This window comes from Chrysemys picta, chromosome 2 (genome assembly GCF_011386835.1).
Source record: "Chrysemys picta bellii isolate R12L10 chromosome 2, ASM1138683v2, whole genome shotgun sequence".
Classification (NCBI taxonomy): Eukaryota; Metazoa; Chordata; order Testudines; family Emydidae; genus Chrysemys; species Chrysemys picta.
The window spans coordinates 31,011,346-31,028,742 of NC_088792.1; the positions used below are offsets into that span (position 1 = coordinate 31,011,346).

The 17,397-nt window shown below is 40.8% G+C and overlaps 1 protein-coding gene across 2 annotated transcripts in view; it reads left to right on the forward strand.

Moving 5' to 3' along the window:
• The window catches only part of ITGB1 (integrin subunit beta 1), a 77,984-nt gene that overhangs the window by 36,594 nt on the left and 23,993 nt on the right, over nucleotides 1-17,397 (forward strand). For both annotated transcript variants that reach the window (XM_005290977.5, XM_008162917.4), the window contains exons 4-12: nucleotides 340-562; nucleotides 2,758-2,928; nucleotides 3,233-3,471; nucleotides 5,574-5,729; nucleotides 9,656-9,751; nucleotides 11,029-11,118; nucleotides 11,924-12,064; nucleotides 12,232-12,434; nucleotides 16,166-16,404. In XM_005290977.5, coding sequence (XP_005291034.2) covers nucleotides 340-562; nucleotides 2,758-2,928; nucleotides 3,233-3,471; nucleotides 5,574-5,729; nucleotides 9,656-9,751; nucleotides 11,029-11,118; nucleotides 11,924-12,064; nucleotides 12,232-12,434; nucleotides 16,166-16,404 — 1,558 coding nt within the window. The remainder of the gene's footprint in view (nucleotides 1-339; nucleotides 563-2,757; nucleotides 2,929-3,232; nucleotides 3,472-5,573; nucleotides 5,730-9,655; nucleotides 9,752-11,028; nucleotides 11,119-11,923; nucleotides 12,065-12,231; nucleotides 12,435-16,165; nucleotides 16,405-17,397) is intronic.

The following is a 17,397-nucleotide window of genomic DNA, read 5'->3' on the forward strand; positions in this document are numbered from 1 at the left end:
ATTACTAAATTTAGTAAAACAATATATTTCAGAGTTTTATATTTTACAATTTAAAATACACTTTTAAAAAATTGCCAGTGTGTCTTAGGGTGACCAGATATTCCGATTTTATAGGGACAGTCCCAATTTTTGGGTCTTTTTCTTATATAGGCTCCTATTACCCCCCACCCACTGTCCTGATTTTTCACACTTGCTGTCTGGTCATCCTAGTGTCTCAAGAGGTTCTTGGTGCATAAAAATAATGGGGTAAATACCAAAAGTAGTGTTATGTGCTCAAGCCATGTGTTACAGATTGTAAATTGCTGTGAGTTTGATGATGTTCTTCCCCATATCGTCTAGAAATTTTTACAAGAAGGAGAGCCAACTTCTGCCCGATGTGATGACTTGGCAGCACTAAAGAGTAAGGGCTGCTCTCCAGATGAAATAGAAAATCCTAGAGGTACCAAAGGAGTCCTCAAAAATAAAGAGGTAACAAATCGTAGCAAAGATACTACAGAAAAGCTCAAACCAGAGGACATTACCCAGATCCAGCCACAGCAATTAGTACTGAAGCTGCGAACAGGTATGGGGATTATTAATTCTGGTCTTCATATATTTTTTAGGCTTTCAGTATTATTTATGAATTTGATATTTTGAATGCTACATATGTCTTTCTGCAATAATGATGATTGTTGCTAGGAAGCACAGAGATTTGAAGAAGAGCAGTTCCATCCCTGTAACTCCAGGCGCTCAGATAACCTGTGAATGAGAGTAAAGCTTAGCTAGATGGGCATAATTTACACAGAATATTGAGATAAAAACAAAAGATGATAAAGAACATGTCGGGGGCTTGCATTAGTAAAGCTGTTCCTACGAAAAGATTAGTTTACAGGTTAAGACAAAATTGTCCCATTTTGTAGTGCTTTTGACCTGTCATCCTGGAGTGTGTCCATCTGTTTCATGTATTCAACAAATAGAGTTGTAGATTAATAATAAAAGGGAGGGAAGATGAAAAACACACAGAATGAAAAGTTATGAGAGTACTGCTGTCTACCAAAGCACTCTGTGCCCAAAGGCTGAACTATTTGAAAACTAGTTTTTGAGGTTTGGTAACCATGAGAGCAGAAGCCCAGCAGCCAGATTTGCAGATTTCCATATAAGATACCTTGTTCTAGGAGGCCAAAGAAGTGGATACAGACCTAGATGAATGAGCACAAACCACAAGGTAGTTGTGTAGCCATTTTCATCCCTGAAATAGAGACTTGGCTCCTTTTGGACAGGAAAACAGAGTTCTTTCAAGAGAAAATTATAATAGTACCCCAGAGATCTAGGAATCTGGTAGGCTCCATGAAAAGTCTTGCCATCTTTTGGATAAAATGGAGAATTGATTTAGGAATCAGCTCATCCAAGAACTACTTTATCTGGGTAGAACTAAAGTTAGTTTGCAACTGTCTCAACTAGAATCCTAAGAAACTCTGCAAGACAAAGTAATGGCTGCCAAAATGAGACTTTAAGAGTCAGATGGAGGAGAGAAACTTTGTGAGGGTTTGAATGGTGGCTTCATGGGAGTTTGTGAAACTAAAGTGACTTACCATTGCAGGTGGCACTTTGACTTGAAGCTTCACATTGGCAATAACTTTCAGGAAGTATGAAGGGAAACGGTCAGTGTGTCTGTCTTCCTGAGTTTCAGAGCCTCAAAGGCTTGGCCTGTGGGTAATTTAAAATAGTCAAGAAGAAACTAGAACCGACTTGTATGGTTCATGAAGAGGAACTAGATTTCACTCTTAACACCAGTAGTAAAAGGTTTTCCAAATCCTTCTGTAGCATTTTAGGGGTAGAATCTTTTCACGACTTTAGAATATCAGTAAGGTCCCGAGCATAGCCCTAAGTTCCAAGTGTCCGTTTCTGCACTTCCAGGCAGAAACCTTCACATTGGTAGGGTCTGAGTATACAGAGCCCTAATGAAGCCTATCCAGATCTAAGGGGGACAAGCTGCAATCTGTAATAATCTTGGAAACCAGTGTTTCCTTGGCCAGAGTTGGCATTGGAATTCTAAGGATTAGTTTCACTGTGAGACACTCAGTCGACTATATTAGTCAATGTTTCTGCAAAAAGGAATTTTGGAATAAGTCTTTCATCCTTGAGTTTTGTCATGTAAAAGGGATCTATCTTTGTTGGATTTTTTTATTATTACATGTTATATAAACTCACCCCATGTTTTAAGACTGTAATAAGTAATCACAACAGGGTGAGATGGGATGAAAAATAAACCAACTCTTAATTTACTTTAAGGTTTTTTTTTACCTCCTTAATTTTACATATGCATAGTCTTTTGTGTTTGTGTGTTTTAGTGGTATAAAAGACAGGAAAAAAAAGCTATGCTACTTATCTTGCAGGAACATTATTTGTTGAAATTAATATGTAGGTCAAGATTTCAAAAGTGACTACTGATTTTTGGTGTCACAGATTTTCATGTATTCAACATAAGACAACCTATAGGGACCTGATTTCAGAGAGTTGGCCTTCAAACCTTTCTGAAAATCAGGCTTCTTTAAGATGTTTCATATGGGACATGCAAAATTGTTAGTCACTTTTGAAAATCCTGGACATATTAATTTGCAAATAAACACTTCCAGTTATAGAAGTTACCTTAGTCATGGTTGGAGTGAACCTTTTTTTAGGACATTGGTGAAAGACCTTCAATTAAGAATGTATATTTCATGTCAGTTCGGTTACTCTGCATTTTGTAATGAATGGGGTTTATTTTTGTTGATTTAGGTGAACCACAGACATTTTCCTTAAAATTTAAGAGAGCTGAAGACTACCCCATTGATCTTTATTACCTTATGGATCTCTCTTACTCCATGAAGGATGATTTAGAGAATGTGAAGAGTCTTGGTACTGCTCTAAAGACAGAAATGGAGAAAATAACTTCAGATTTTCGAATTGGTAAGAAAGATTTCATTATTTATGGGCGTGGGAAAAGGGAAAAATCCCATTTGTAGATTTAAAAATAATAAAGTTGAATTTACTGATGTGTTGTTTGGATTGTCTGAAAAAATAGTAAAAGAAAAATGAGCAATATTCATATTATTGCTATTCTTCTAGTAAAGGACAGTTTAGAAACTGTTCCAAAAGAATACTTGGAATACTGAGGGGGGAAATTGAAATTTTTTGAACCGTGCACTATTCCATCATGATTATATATACTAGAATTACACTCTGACTGAGGGATTTTGTTGTTCTGTTTTAGGATTTGGCTCCTTTGTGGAGAAAACTGTGATGCCTTATATAAGTACCACACCAGCCAAACTCAGGAACCCTTGTACAGGGGACCAAAACTGTACGAGTCCCTTTAGTTACAAAAACGTGCTCAATCTTACCAGTGAGGGAAAGCTGTTCAATGAACTTGTAGGTAAACAACACATTTCTGGCAATTTGGATTCTCCTGAAGGTGGATTTGATGCAATAATGCAAGTTGCAGTTTGTGGAGTAAGTGTATATCAATTTTATTTACTTCTATATTAGATCAAACTATTTTATTGCAATCTGAGTGTATCACTGTTGTTGACCTGAAGTTTAAAAACAAATCTACATTTCACTTTACCAATCAAGACTGAGAGATTTATCCTTAGGGCAGCAGGTGGACACAGAGCAAACAGAATTGGAAGCATGCACTGACATTTTACAGTATGTACATTCCACTCACTGAGGGCCCCTATTGGGAAATTTGAAATTAGGAATATGAGCCATCTTTGGAGGGGAGGGCAGTTCATGAACATTATCTTCCCAGAAGTTTCTGTAAAAGATGAGTCAAAATCATGACATCTTTGCGGCACATGGATGTTTTTAACAAGATAAAACAAGTGTTCTCAAATGACTTTTGCATGTAATGTATCCTCCATAATTTTCTTTTAAAATATATGCAAAACAATTCTGTGTATTGCACTTTTTTACAAGCTACTTATACTGAGTAGATGGAACTTAACTCTCCCCTTTTTAATTTTTGCTACTTTTTGGAGGACTTCTATGGACTAGTGGATTTAGAGTTCAAAACGTTCACATGGGAGCTTGGAAAACAGTTGCTTACAAAACTTCCTTGGTTCCTCAGTAGTTTGTTCTGGTTCGAGTTTGGCTAGGGCACAACATTCTACACTTTTTCAACCCCCTCTGCCTTTTTTTTCTCTGTCATCCTTATTCAAGTAATTACAGCCTTAATGCCCCAATAGAGATAACAAAAGGAAAGTGACATCTTAAGTGTATAATAACCTTCTCTTCCTTCCTACTCAACACACTCTCAAAAAAATAGGAAAGACTTGTTAGTAATAAAAATATTCTAGAAACCTTTACTTAGAAGCTAATGTAATACGTCATGCCGCTAGCATTCTGGACATAGAAATGTAGATACTCTATGTCACACAATACTTCTAATTTAAAACACTTCTAAAACCACCAACAAAAAAACATTCACTACAGGCCATTTCAATAGTGAAACTCCAGCACTTATTGATATGTACAACCATCGGGTCTACACTTGAAGTTCTAAGTTAAACATAATACTATAAAATAAACCTGAGAGACTGTAATGTGCCTCCTTCTCATTCTGTTATTTCCCAAACAATTTCACCTACAGTTATTGATACTGATACACACCTGCACAATGCAAAATTCCAGAAGCACGAGCTATTGCTTTTTTACAATATCATTGTAATGTTAAACTAGTAAGTCAGAGTTAAGGTTGCTGTTGTTATTTAAAGGAGAAGCCAAAGCATTATTTTAGAATTGCAGCTTTAACTATGAATTTTCTGAGATTCTAATATGGGTATTTTGCTTTTTTCCCCCCTCCTTCTTAAATGAATTAGGACCCCAATCCTGTAATAACTTCTGTAGATGGCTGGGAAAATTTACAGGATTGAGCCCCATATTTATAGGCTCAGAACTTCTGCTCTGCCCAATTTGCAATGGATGGAGTAGAGAGAAGAGCGGATATCAGGGATCTAGTTATAGCTCCCCTGATTCTCTGGCCCGTTCTGTGCTGGCTGTGGAACCTGTGCAGTTTAGGGCATCCTAGGGGTTTCTTTAATATCCACTAGCTGATAATGGTCCCCTTGGAACCATCTGACAGTAAGAGCTTGCCAGAGCACACTGTGCACTTTTACCCCAAACATGCTCTCTATCGTTGGGCTACAGGGTAGTGGTATGGGAATTGGTTATGTCAGCATTATGTCTTATGGAAACTTCACAGTTGGGATGATATGGGCAGTTTCTTCATCCTTTGTGCCACTCAGGTAGTGCTTAGAGAGCAGAACAGACAAGAGTCTAGGTCAAAGATTTTTGTTCTCCTGTGATGAAAGGTGCTATACAAGTGCTACTGTTGTTGATAATATTACAGGACAGACTTGAGCAAAATATGTGCATAAACTAACTATAACTTTTTAAGGCTTATTTTAGGGTTTTTTCTTTTTAAATATTTGTCATGTCTGCCTTCTTGTATTTAAGTGTAAGTGTATGTTGCATTGCTTTAAACAAATTACTGGGGGGGATTAGTTTTTTAAAAAATGAAATAAAAATCAAAAAACTTTTTTTCCCCTAAGACACAAATTGGATGGAGAAATGTGACACGATTGTTGGTATTTTCTACGGATGCTGGATTCCACTTTGCTGGAGATGGTAAACTTGGTGGAATTGTTTTACCAAATGATGGGAGGTGTCATCTGGAAAATAACATGTACACAATGAGTCATTACTATGTAAGTATTCATGCCTAAACCAAAGTAAATTAATAAAGTTTAAGGTCAGAAAGGGATCATTAGATCATCTAGTCTGGCTGCCTGTGTATCACAGGCCATTAAATTTTACCCTGTTCCTCTGTATTGAGGCTAATAACTTGTGTTTGGCTAAAGCATATCTTCCAGAAAGGCATCCAGGTGTAACTTGAAAAGATAAAGAGAGAGAGAGAATCCACTGTGTCCTTAGGTAGTTTGTTTCAAGGGTTAATCACAGTCACTGGTTTAAAAAAAATTGTCTGATTTGTAATTTGAATTTGTCTGGCCATTGGTTCCTTGTTATGCTAGATTTAAGAGCCCTTTAGTAGCTGGTATATTCTCCCTGTGAAAGTACTATTACACTGTAATCAAGTCACCTCTCAATTGCCTTTTTAATAAGCTAAACAGATTGATCTCTTTAAGTCTCACTGCAAAAGTGTTTTCTTCAGCCATCAAATCTTTTTTGTGGTTCTTTTCTGTATCATCTCCAATTTTTCAAAACCTTTTAAAATGTGGCCATCAGAACTGAATACAGTATTCTGGTATCGGTCTCTCAAATGCTATATACAGAGGTAAAATTGTCTCCCTACTCACTATTTCCTTGTTTACACAAGCATCCAAAGCATCATACTAGGAGCTCATGTTCAGTTACTTGTTGACTATAAACCCTAAATCCTTTTAGAGTTGCTGCTTTCCAAGATACAGTCCCCCAAATCTGCAGGCCTGGCCTGCATTCCTTGTTCTTAGATGTGTAACTTTTCATTTTGCTATATTAAAATGTATTTTGTTTGAATAGACCAATGACTGCCCCTTCCTCATCACTATTTACCATTCTTCTTTGCATGATTGCACATGTGCACACCATTTGTGCACGAGCATCAGAGATCTTTCCCTTAGCCTTACTTTTCCAGATGGTGCATGCGTCCTCGGCTGCCATGTGCTGCTCTGCAATGTTATAAAGGATGGAGCCAACCCTTACTCCCCCTCAGTTCCTTGTTGCTGCCCATAATTGATAGTTGGAGTGTGTTAGCTTGCTTTGGCAATGTTTTCCCTTTCAGGAAAATTATTTCTAGAGTATATAGTTGGTACACTTTTTTTATAAAGTTATAGTTAGTTTAGTGTATGTTTAATTTTTTAACAGTTTAGTGGATCTGTCAGTTCCCGCTTTTTCTGAATACTGACACCTGGTACTGGGGAATGCCTCGTTCTCTGGGCTGTACACCTTGCACCAGCTGCAGGAAATCCATGTCAGTAAGTGACCCTCATTTCTGATGTGTGAAGTGCCTTGGTGAGGGTCACATCCAGGACAGGTGCCAGATGTATAAGGAATTTAAGCCCTGAACCAAAAAAGATACAGAGGTGAAGCTTTGTCACTTCTTAAGGTGACTGTACGTTCCGAGTGGACAGCACGCACATCTACTTCTGTCAAGAGTGCTCCTCCAGATATTGTGATATCTCGGCAGCACTCTCCTCCCCCAGGACCAAAAAAGAAACGCTGGTGGGATACTTAAAAGGACTCTTCCTCCAAAAGATCAAGATCCCCATCACTGACATCCAGTAAGCATGCTGGGAAACAGGGTAGAGCGTCCTCGGAAAGGAGGCACTCCCCAGTGCCAGTAGTACCTCATGAAGGTTCATGGATTCCAGCACTGGGGCCTGTGGCATTAAGACTGACCGCTGCTGGAGCACTGTACCAACCCCTTCCATGCAACAACAGCAGCATCAGGTCAGCCCTCTCGGTCCCAATCACACCAGAAGCGTGTGATGTGGTATGAGATCTCTAGTGCCTTTCGGTACCGGATTCTGTGGTGGTGCAGGAGTTGCTGATCTATTATCAGCTGATATGTAGTCTTTGTTGCACTTACCTACCCCTGTTATTCAGATCCAGTACCTACTTGAGACTGTCTGGCACCTCCTCGCCAGACACCATCAAAAGGCAAGCCCAGCATGCTTTCCCTGTTGCTTAAGTCTTTGGAGACGCATTGCCAGACCTTGTCACTGTGTGGTACGGCACCTCCCTGGTCAGGAGACTCGGTCTCTTCCTTAGAATCTTGGGATCGAAGGCATTGTTCACCTTCATCAAGAGAGTTGCGCTCCTGGTATGCTACAGAGGATCCACATTGGTCCAGAGACTTGGTTCCATGCTCTAGTAGGGGTTGGGGGCCCCATGCCCTACCAGTGGCCGTATTCAGGACGTTGTTCCCAGTACTGATGTCAGTGCCAAGTGAGATCAAATGAGCCTCCTAGAGCCTCCTGCAAAAGAGGTTGAAGAGACTCCTTTTCAGCCACCTTTGCATGCAGCCTCCTCATTACTGGATGATGCAGTGATGTCTAGGGCAGGGGTCTCAAGCACGTGGCTTTCTTTCGTGCGGCTCGCCAAGCTCCCCACAGCCCACCTCCACCCCCCACCTACCCCATGCTGCCGCGAGCCACGCACTGCTCCCTGAAGCGGCTGAATTACTGTATGTCCCTGCAGCCCCAGGCAGGGGAGTGGAAGGTGAGTAGAGGGCTCCGTGCTCTTGCAGCTCCCATTGGCCGGGAACTGGGAACTTGCGGCCAATGGGAGCTGTGGGGAGATACCTGGAGGAGCAGCAAGTGCAGCACATGGTGCCGTTTCCCCTCCTGCCCCGCAGGGACTCCGTCCGCTTCCTGGAGCGGAGCAGAGCGGAGCGGGGCTGGGGACAAGGCAGGCAGGCAGGCAGGGAGCCTGCCCTGGCCGCGGTGCACGGCGCTGCCACCCGGGATCCGCTCTAGGTAAGCGGCGCCGGGCTGGAGCCCGTACCCCGCATCCCTCCTGCACCCCAACCCCCTACCCAGAGCCCCCTGCCGCATCCCACACCCCTCCTGCACCCGAACTCCCTGCCCTGAGCCCCCTGCTACACCCTGCACCCCTCACCTCTCCTGCACCCCAACCCCCTGCCTGGAGCCCCTTGCCACACACTGCACCCCAACCCCCTGCTGCACCCCTCATCCCTCCCGCACCCCATCTGTCTGCCCTGAGCCCCCTGCCGCACCGTGCACACCTCCTGCACCCCATACCCCAATTCCTTGCCGTACCCTGCACACCTCCTGCACCTCAACTCCCTGCCCTGAGCCTCCGCCACACCTCACACCCCTGCTGCACCCCCTGCGGGCAGGGAGGTGGCAGAGTTGGGGTGAGGACTTCAGGGAAGGGGTTGGAATGGGGGTAGGGAAGGGGCGAGACGAGGTGAGGAGAGGCAGGGGCGGGGCCTCATGGAAGGGGTGGAGTGGGGGCGGGGCCAGGGGCAGCAAGTGGGGGGTGTGAGTGATGCGGCCCTCGGGCCAATGCACTAGTCCTCATGCGGCCCTCGAGGTCATCTGAGTTTGAGGTCTAGAGTGTCCTCCCATCTGCAGGATGACTACAAAGCATACAAGGGTGACCTCCTCTTTGGACATACAAGTGGAGATGGTACAGGATTCTTCCCATAGACCATACATTTGCTTCACAGTTTGTTTTGCCTTTAAATGGATAAAACCCCACACAAGGCTAATGGTTCTGATTGAGTCAAAAGTGTAATGAAACATGATAGGAGATATGTTTGAGGACACTAATGTTCGAGATTAAATCAGACTTTATAGGAAGTGATTAGGAATGTGAAGATCTGATTTATTTTATATTTATTATAGTCTTGTCTAAAATGTGTTTATACAATACTCAACTGCTGGTAGACACAGTGCTGCCTTAAAGGGTTTTGTGGATTTTTTGTTTTTGGGGGAGTTTTTTGTTTGTGTTTTTAAAAAAGCTTGCCCTTTAACTAAACTATTGTTGTCTGGTTGGAAGCCTGTGCTTTTTAAATTCAAAAAGCAATTTAATATTATGTAAGATTAAAAAAATAAGATTGTTCTGCATCTGCTAAATTTTGAATTAAGTTTCATGTCTAATTTTACAGGATTATCCATCCATTGCTCACCTGGTACAGAAGCTTAGTGAGAACAACATTCAGACAATTTTTGCCGTTACTGAGGAGTTTCAGGCAGTTTACAAGGTAAAAAACATTTTTTTTTTAAATCACGTGAGATAAGCTTCTGTATATTTTTCCAGACAGTTGAGAGGCTGATTCTAATGATCCAGTATGCTATCATCAAAACTAATTTGATTTGAAATTAAAATTGTGTGAAAACGGGTGATCATGAAAGTGATTTTTGCCATGCCTGCTAATTAATAAGCACTCTCTTCTTGAGCAGTTGCCTATCCCAATATCAAACCTACCAGTCTGCTTTTATTTTTCAAGCAGAAAGTTATTTAATCTTTCTTATTTTTAGATTAGAAATAACAGTGCAGAACCTACTTTTTGCTTCAAAATACCTGAGGGGCATGGGGAAGCAGAGTCAAAGGAGAATTGTGGGAGGGGCAGAGCTGACCTTAAGGGAAAGGAGTTTTGGAAAAACACGTAACTCTTAAACATGTTTAAAACTAGTCCTGTCAATACCTGATTTAGAGCGCTTGAAAAGGTGGTTTTGCCATTTTTGGTATTTTATGATTTTACCAACAGAACTAACTTGTTTTCACCTTCATTTGATGACGGTTGATCTCCCTCTCCCTATCTGTTTTAATGCAGCAGAAGCAAATATGGCTTATGGCTCTAAAACCTTTTATAGTTACAGAAGTATCTTCTTAATTAAATACTGTCTGAATTTTTTTCTTAACTTAAATGAGAGTATTTTTAAAAATATTTTTTAAGGAGAATACCTTCCTTTTTTATTCGATCAAAAGATATGAGAAGAATTTTAAAAGATTGCAGAATTTTCTTTCCAATATTCTAGTCACTGTTTTTATTCCTTCACAAGTTACTGAAACTATTGGCAAGATTTCTTGGTCTTGGGAGTTGTTCCTGGCTCTATACAGTAGAACCTCAGAGTTACGAACATCCTGAGAATGGAAGTTGTTCAAACTCTGAAATGTTCATAACTCTGAACAAACTTTATGGTGGTTCTTTCAAAAGTTTACAACTGAAAAATGACTTAATACAGATTTGAAACTTTGCTATGAGGAAGAAAAATGCTGCCTGTCCTTTATTTTTTTTAATAGTTTACGTTTCATACAGTACTGTATTTTCTTTTCTTTTTTTTTTTTTTGCTCTCTGCTGCTGCCTGATTGCATACTTCCGGTTCCAAATGAGGTGTGTGGCTGACTGGTCAGTTCGTAATTCTGGTGTTCGTAACTCCGATGTTCTACTGTATCTCAGTGTACATAATAAAGAAGCTTTTAAAGTTTTATATTTGTGTAAAAGTAATTTACACTTTCTACTTTTAATATTAAAAGGAACTGAAAAATCTGATCCCAAAGTCAGCAGTTGGAACTCTGTCTGCAAATTCCAGCAATGTGATTCAACTGATTATTGACGCCTACAATGTAAGTTTGTTTTTAATTCACGTAACTTTTATTCTTGTTCCTCTCAAACTATATTGGCATCAGATTCTAGAGAAGTCCTCTGAGGTATGCTCTTTTTTAAAAACCTTGTGAATGGAGTAGAAGATGGAATGTTGATAAATGCATAATCTTGTCAAATTCCGATGAAAAGTGCACAGCTGTGTGTAAAGATTAGCATTCTCTCTGCATAATCTTATTGATAAGTCTTTTTTTTTTATTTGATACTTACCTTCTCTTTTCAAACCCATCTAACATTAATTGTATTTTCTTGCATCTGATGTGATCAAGAGGACATGCTTATTTTCCCCTGCATGATCTTTTCTTATTGTAAGGAGAGGAAGAAAGCTGTGCTTTTCTTCACCGCAGCAACCTTTATGTTTAATAATCTTTGAACCATGTTGTTATATTCTTGAGGGAAGCTACATCTGGTCCTGGACTGATGATGGTAGTACTTCAAAGAATAGTGAAAGTGGGTTATAACAGAAGCTGTGAATCTTTGGGAACTGTTAAGAAAACACCCTGGGTTGAGAAAGGACTGATTAAAACCTAACGACCCTCCACAGAACATTCTGAAAAGTGTCTTCTAATAAGGATATTGTATGTGCAATTTTATTCCTTTCCAGATTTTGTTCTCCTTTACTGTACTTGAGGCTGGTGTGTAGAGAATGTATTTTTGTGAAAGTCTCTCTTCAGGAAATGCCCATTTAATAGGCTCCACCTTTATTTGTCAACTCTTTTAAAGCTACATGGTAGTTATTACTTAACTAATAACTAATTTTTGTTTTAGTCCTTGTCTTCAGAGGTTATCTTGGAAAACAGCAAGTTACCAAAAGGAGTAACAATCAATTATAAATCTTACTGCAAGAATGGAGTGAATGGCACAGGAGAAAATGGCAGAAAGTGTGCCAACATTTCAATTGGAGATGAGGTAATTTTTCTGTTCGGTTGAAATATACAATACATAGCTGACAACATACATTTTTAATAGCTAAAGAATTGAACAAGACTCCAGTTCTCTGAAATATTTTACTTTTTAATAATTTAGGCAGAGCACCTTTTAGTACTGATGTAAGAATCCATTTATTTTGCTTACAGGTTAAATTTGAGATTAGTGTAACCGCTAACGAGTGTCCAAAGACAGGACAAAATGAAACCATTAAAATTAAGCCACTGGGTTTCACTGAAGAAGTGGAAATTAATCTTCAGTTCATCTGTGAATGTCAGTGTCAAAATGAGGGAATTCCTAATAGTCCAGACTGCCATCAGGGAAATGGAACATTTGAGTGTGGTGCTTGCAGGTAAATAAATGGACCTTTTATTCTTTTTGGCAAACGGGAAATATGAGCACATAGTTTCTTTAATCAGACTTTTTTTTTATTTTGGGCAGGTTGGCTCGGAGAAACATTTACAGTGCTTGGTCATCTTAGGGCCTTACCCATGTTGAATGCTAACTTGTCTCCACAAATAGTCCTACTGAAATAAGGGGGATTATTCATGTAATAAGGCACTTCCGAGCATGAGTCAAAGTATCAGAATCTGGCCCTTCATGAGTTGGTCCTTCAAAGAATATGGAGGCCTTAGTATTTTTCCTGTTTCCTTATTTAAATGTTAAGACCCATTTAATATTTTTACCTTTGTGACATGAAGTCTGGATTTTCTTCCAAGGAGTTTTACGATGCATTTTGTAGCTTCTTGGAAGGAGTGCCTGGCAAGCTGGCACCAGCTGCTCAAGGCCAGTGATGAATGAAAATTCAAGGCCAATCAGTATTAACAGACAAGGCTTTTAAGATGCTGTGATTTTCCTCATCTATTTTCTTTATTTTATTATTCCTTAATGTTTGGGGCTCTAATTATGTAGATATTTTCAATTTTTACATGTTTTAAAATCCCTTAAGCTATATAGAACTATGTGGTTACATGTATATTTGGAATTCCCTTTCATTGATTATATTTATTAGTGTTTGGTACAAGCTATGGAAATTAAACTATAAACCAAATTCTGCTTTATTACACCAGTGAAAGTCAGGCTGGGTCTACACTACCCGCCTGAATCGGCGGGTAGAAATCGACCTCTCGGGGATCGATTTATCGCGTCCTGTCGGGACGCGACAATCGATCCCCGAATCGACGCTCTTACTCCACCAGCGGAGGTGGGAGTAAGCGCCGTCGACGGGAAGCCGCAGAGGTCGATTTTGCCGCCGTCCCTACAGCGGGGTAAGTCGGCTGCGATACGTCGAATTCAGCTACGCTATTTGCGTAGCTGAATTTGCGTATCTTAAATCGACCCCCCCCCAGTGTAGATGTAGCCTTAGACTTAATTCTGTTGGCTTTACTGGAGTTGCACTGGATTTTAAAAGAGCAGCATTTGGCCCTAGAACTGGACCACTTAGACATCAACCCAATAATCCCAGTTTGGGCTCTTCATTTTCAAAGAAACTTATATCTAAAATAAAGATTATTCCTTCTAGAAAACCTGGAAGACAATCTGACAATGTGGCTCAACTCCTAAGAACTTCACCTTTAGGGAAGACGGATCCAAGCTCTCAGAGAGTAGTGAACAACACTGGTGTCTGGTCAATACATTCCAAACATTATTTGTATGCAATATTGTTCTAGTCAGGTTGGTCCCAGAATATTAGACACACAAGGAGGGTGAGGTAATATCTTTTATTGGACCATCTTCTGTTAGTGAGAGAGAGTCAAGCGTTCAAGTTTACACAGAGTGCTCCTTCGGTTCTGGGAAATTACTCAGAGAATATGTCTACACAGCAAAGAAAACCAACGTCTGGCCTGTGCCAGCCAACTCAGGCTCATGGGTCTCAGGCTGCAGGGCTGTTTCATTCTTGTGTGGACTTCTGGGTTTGGGCTGGAGCCCGGGCTCTAGGCTCGCACCCCGCAGGGTCCCAGAGCCCAGGCTCCAGCCTGAGCCCAGAAGTACACACAGCAATGAAATAGCCTTGTTGTCTGAGCCCCATGAATCTGAGTTGGATGGCACAGGCAAGCCGCAGAATTTCTTTGCTGTATTGACATACCCAGAGTGTCACAGCTAAATACAAGGTGCAACAGATTGTTTAGCATAAGCAGTTAATTCATATTTCAAGGGACCATTCAAGGTGACATGGACCATTAACACCTATCCTATCGTGGGGTGGGGGAAAGCTGGATTAACCACTTCTGCTAAATAAACTGCTCCACCTTGTATTTAGCGTAACACTGGGGCCTGGTCTATACCAGAAAATTAGGTCAGTTTAACTGCATCAGTTAGGGGTGTGAAAAATCCACATTCCCGAGTGACATTGTTAAACTGACCCAAGCCCCTGTGTAGACACCAGTAGTGCCACTGTAGCATTTTAAGTGTAGACATACCCTAGAGTACATATCTGAGGGCTGGCCTACATTAACGCTGTAAGTTGACCTAAGTTACGCTACTTCAGTTATGTAAATTGCGTAATGGAAGTCGATGTAACTTGGGTCAACTTAGTGCGGTGTAGACACCACTGTATGTTGACAGGAGACTCTCTCGCACCGACTTATCTTCCTCCTCTCGGGCAGGTGGAGTACAGACGTCGATAGGAGAGCGCTCTGCCATCGACTTAGCTTATCTTCACCAAACCCACTAAATCAACACCGCTGTGTCCATCGCAGCAATGACAGTTTAGCCATCTTGTGTCTCTAACCATTCTTTTTAAATTACGAAGTTTTCAACCCCTTTCCCAGCTCCCTCATATGCAGTTATTTATTAAAGACAAACAACAATAGGTATTGATTTAATGGAAAGTTTTCAGGAGCATATTTAATGTAGGACCTGATTTTGCCAGGATATTTTATATGGAATTCCCTTTGAAGTCAGTGGAAGTGGTGTGTGCACTGAATGCTTGCAGATTGGGGCATGTTTCTCTAACTGGTAAGCATTTGGAAAGGGGGAGTCATCAAATATTACCTGCCTGAAGTACTACCTGCTTCACTTTCAAGAGAGTTTTTCTCCACGTTCCCTTTGGATAAACAAAGCAAAGTTCCTATGTTTGCCAGCCGGGGGAAAGAAAGAGATTACTTTTATACATCACTGTCACTGACATCTCTATGACTTCACATACAAAGACAAAAAAGATAATGGATTCAGTATTAAGAATAGTTCCTTGCTCTTTTCTACACTTGAATGATTTCCTGATTAAAGCTTCATCTCTGGTTTAAGTGGCTCTCAGGTTTGTTTGTGATAACCATAAGAACCCACCTTTTATTCATAAACACTTGTTCCTGATTTTCTGAAGTGCTGAAAACCCATCACTGCAATTGAAATCCTTGGGAGCTGCGGGTGTTCAGTACCTCTGAGAATTCAGCCCTCGAATGCACAGTGTCTAAGCGAGAATGTTTCCTTGGTGGAGATTAAGTGGGGTAGAGGGTAATAGCCATAGTAAATAGCCACTGGCACCAGGGCCGGCTCCAGGCACCAGCCCACCAAGCTTGTGCTTGGGGCGGCACCTGGAGGGGGGCGGTGCGGTGCTCCGGCTCTGGCCGCCGGGGAGAGCGCAGCCCCGGCCGGCTCGCCGCCCTCCCCCGGGGGCTCCGGCCGGTTAGGGAGAGCGGCCCGCAGCCAGACTCGGCGCCCTCCCCTGCCGCGCTGGGGGGAGGAGAGGGGGCGGCAGCGGGAGGCTTTTTTGCCTGGGGCGGCAAAAAAGCCAGAGCCGGTCCTGACTGGCACTATTTTTATATTAAAAATAATAAGTAAAATTTATCTCATTTTACAGAAATAATGGCTACGTAGCCATGTTGTCATAGGTTGCAGTCCTCAGCTTTTCACCTGGAACAAGTAAGCAGCACAGAAACTGCTTAATGGCACAGTTAGTCCCAAGGATGGTTACACTTAAGTCTCAGCTGGTATCTAGTTTGAACCTCAAACCATTCCCTGCAGAAACAGTGACTGCCTTCTATCCTGTTGAATCTATTTCTTGTATATATTATTGTGTGTAAACATTTTCAGTTCACATGAGTTTTACTCAGTTTAAATCTTAGGCATATATTTTTCTTCTAGGTGTAACGAAGGACGTATTGGAAAGAAGTGTGAATGCAGCACAGATGAAGTAAATAGTGAAGATATGGATGCTTACTGTAGAAGAGAGAACAGTACAGAAATATGCAGTAACAATGGGGAGTGTGTTTGCGGACAATGTGTATGCAGGAAAAGGGGCAACACCAATGAAGTCTACTCTGGCAAATATTGTGAATGTGATAACTTCAACTGTGATAGATCTAATGGCTTAATTTGTGGAGGTGAGAAATATAATTCATAGTTGTACAAAACTTTGCAAATACGTTACAGGGTGAGGCTGACAAATTTGAACAGCGGCTAGGTGACTTAGAGGATGTAATAAATGAAATATAGAGCCATTTGAATCTGGCCTGAGCAGATAGTGTCTGAAAATAGTTACCTAATAATATAATGGCCATCAGTCTATAGCCAAGGGTATGGTATGTGCTAGTAGAAATGCTAATACTTAAGATTAAATATCTTCCCTGCCATCACAGCTCCAGTCTATGATGTAAAGTGAATTTGACAAGAGCTGTGAAATGCTATGAGAACTTCAAAAATTTAAAATTTTGTCTTTTAAAAGGAGACCAGAATTTATTGTACATCTCAGGCAAATACCTACAATATGTATTAATATAAAATGATAAAGTAAATTATAAATGATTAAAAGAGCTGAAATCATAAATCAAGTTTATGATTTGAAAATTTCCAGTGCAATATTTGAGGGAGAGTTTTGCACTTGTTTTTACTACATGCCATCTAAGAAACTTTGGGTGGCTCTGACAAGATGGGTATAGTAAATGCTGAGTCAAGTGTCTTGATACTGTACTACTACACTGTCTTACTGTAACCTCTACCAGTATAAAATGAGCTGGTAATCTTAGCCCAGATACTAGTGGATATTGTTCACATTGTATAAACTACTGGTGACTATTTGGTATCCTTCCGAGCAGTCTGAGAAGAGGCCAAGGACTTAATCAACCCTGAATAGTAACTGACCTTTTGTCCTGAGACTTGAGCTCTTTTAAGACAAGGTTGAGGTGCAAATTATGTTGTTTACCATATGTTTGTATAGTGCCTAGCAGAGTAGGGCCCCTACCTGATTGAGGCATCTAGGCTACTAGCTTGATATAAATGTTAAATTATTATTAGAGAGAGGTTGCTGCCAATATGCTGATTACCTATTGTGGGGAGGGGGCTTCATTTTATAATGGTCTCCATGAGTGACCTTTCAT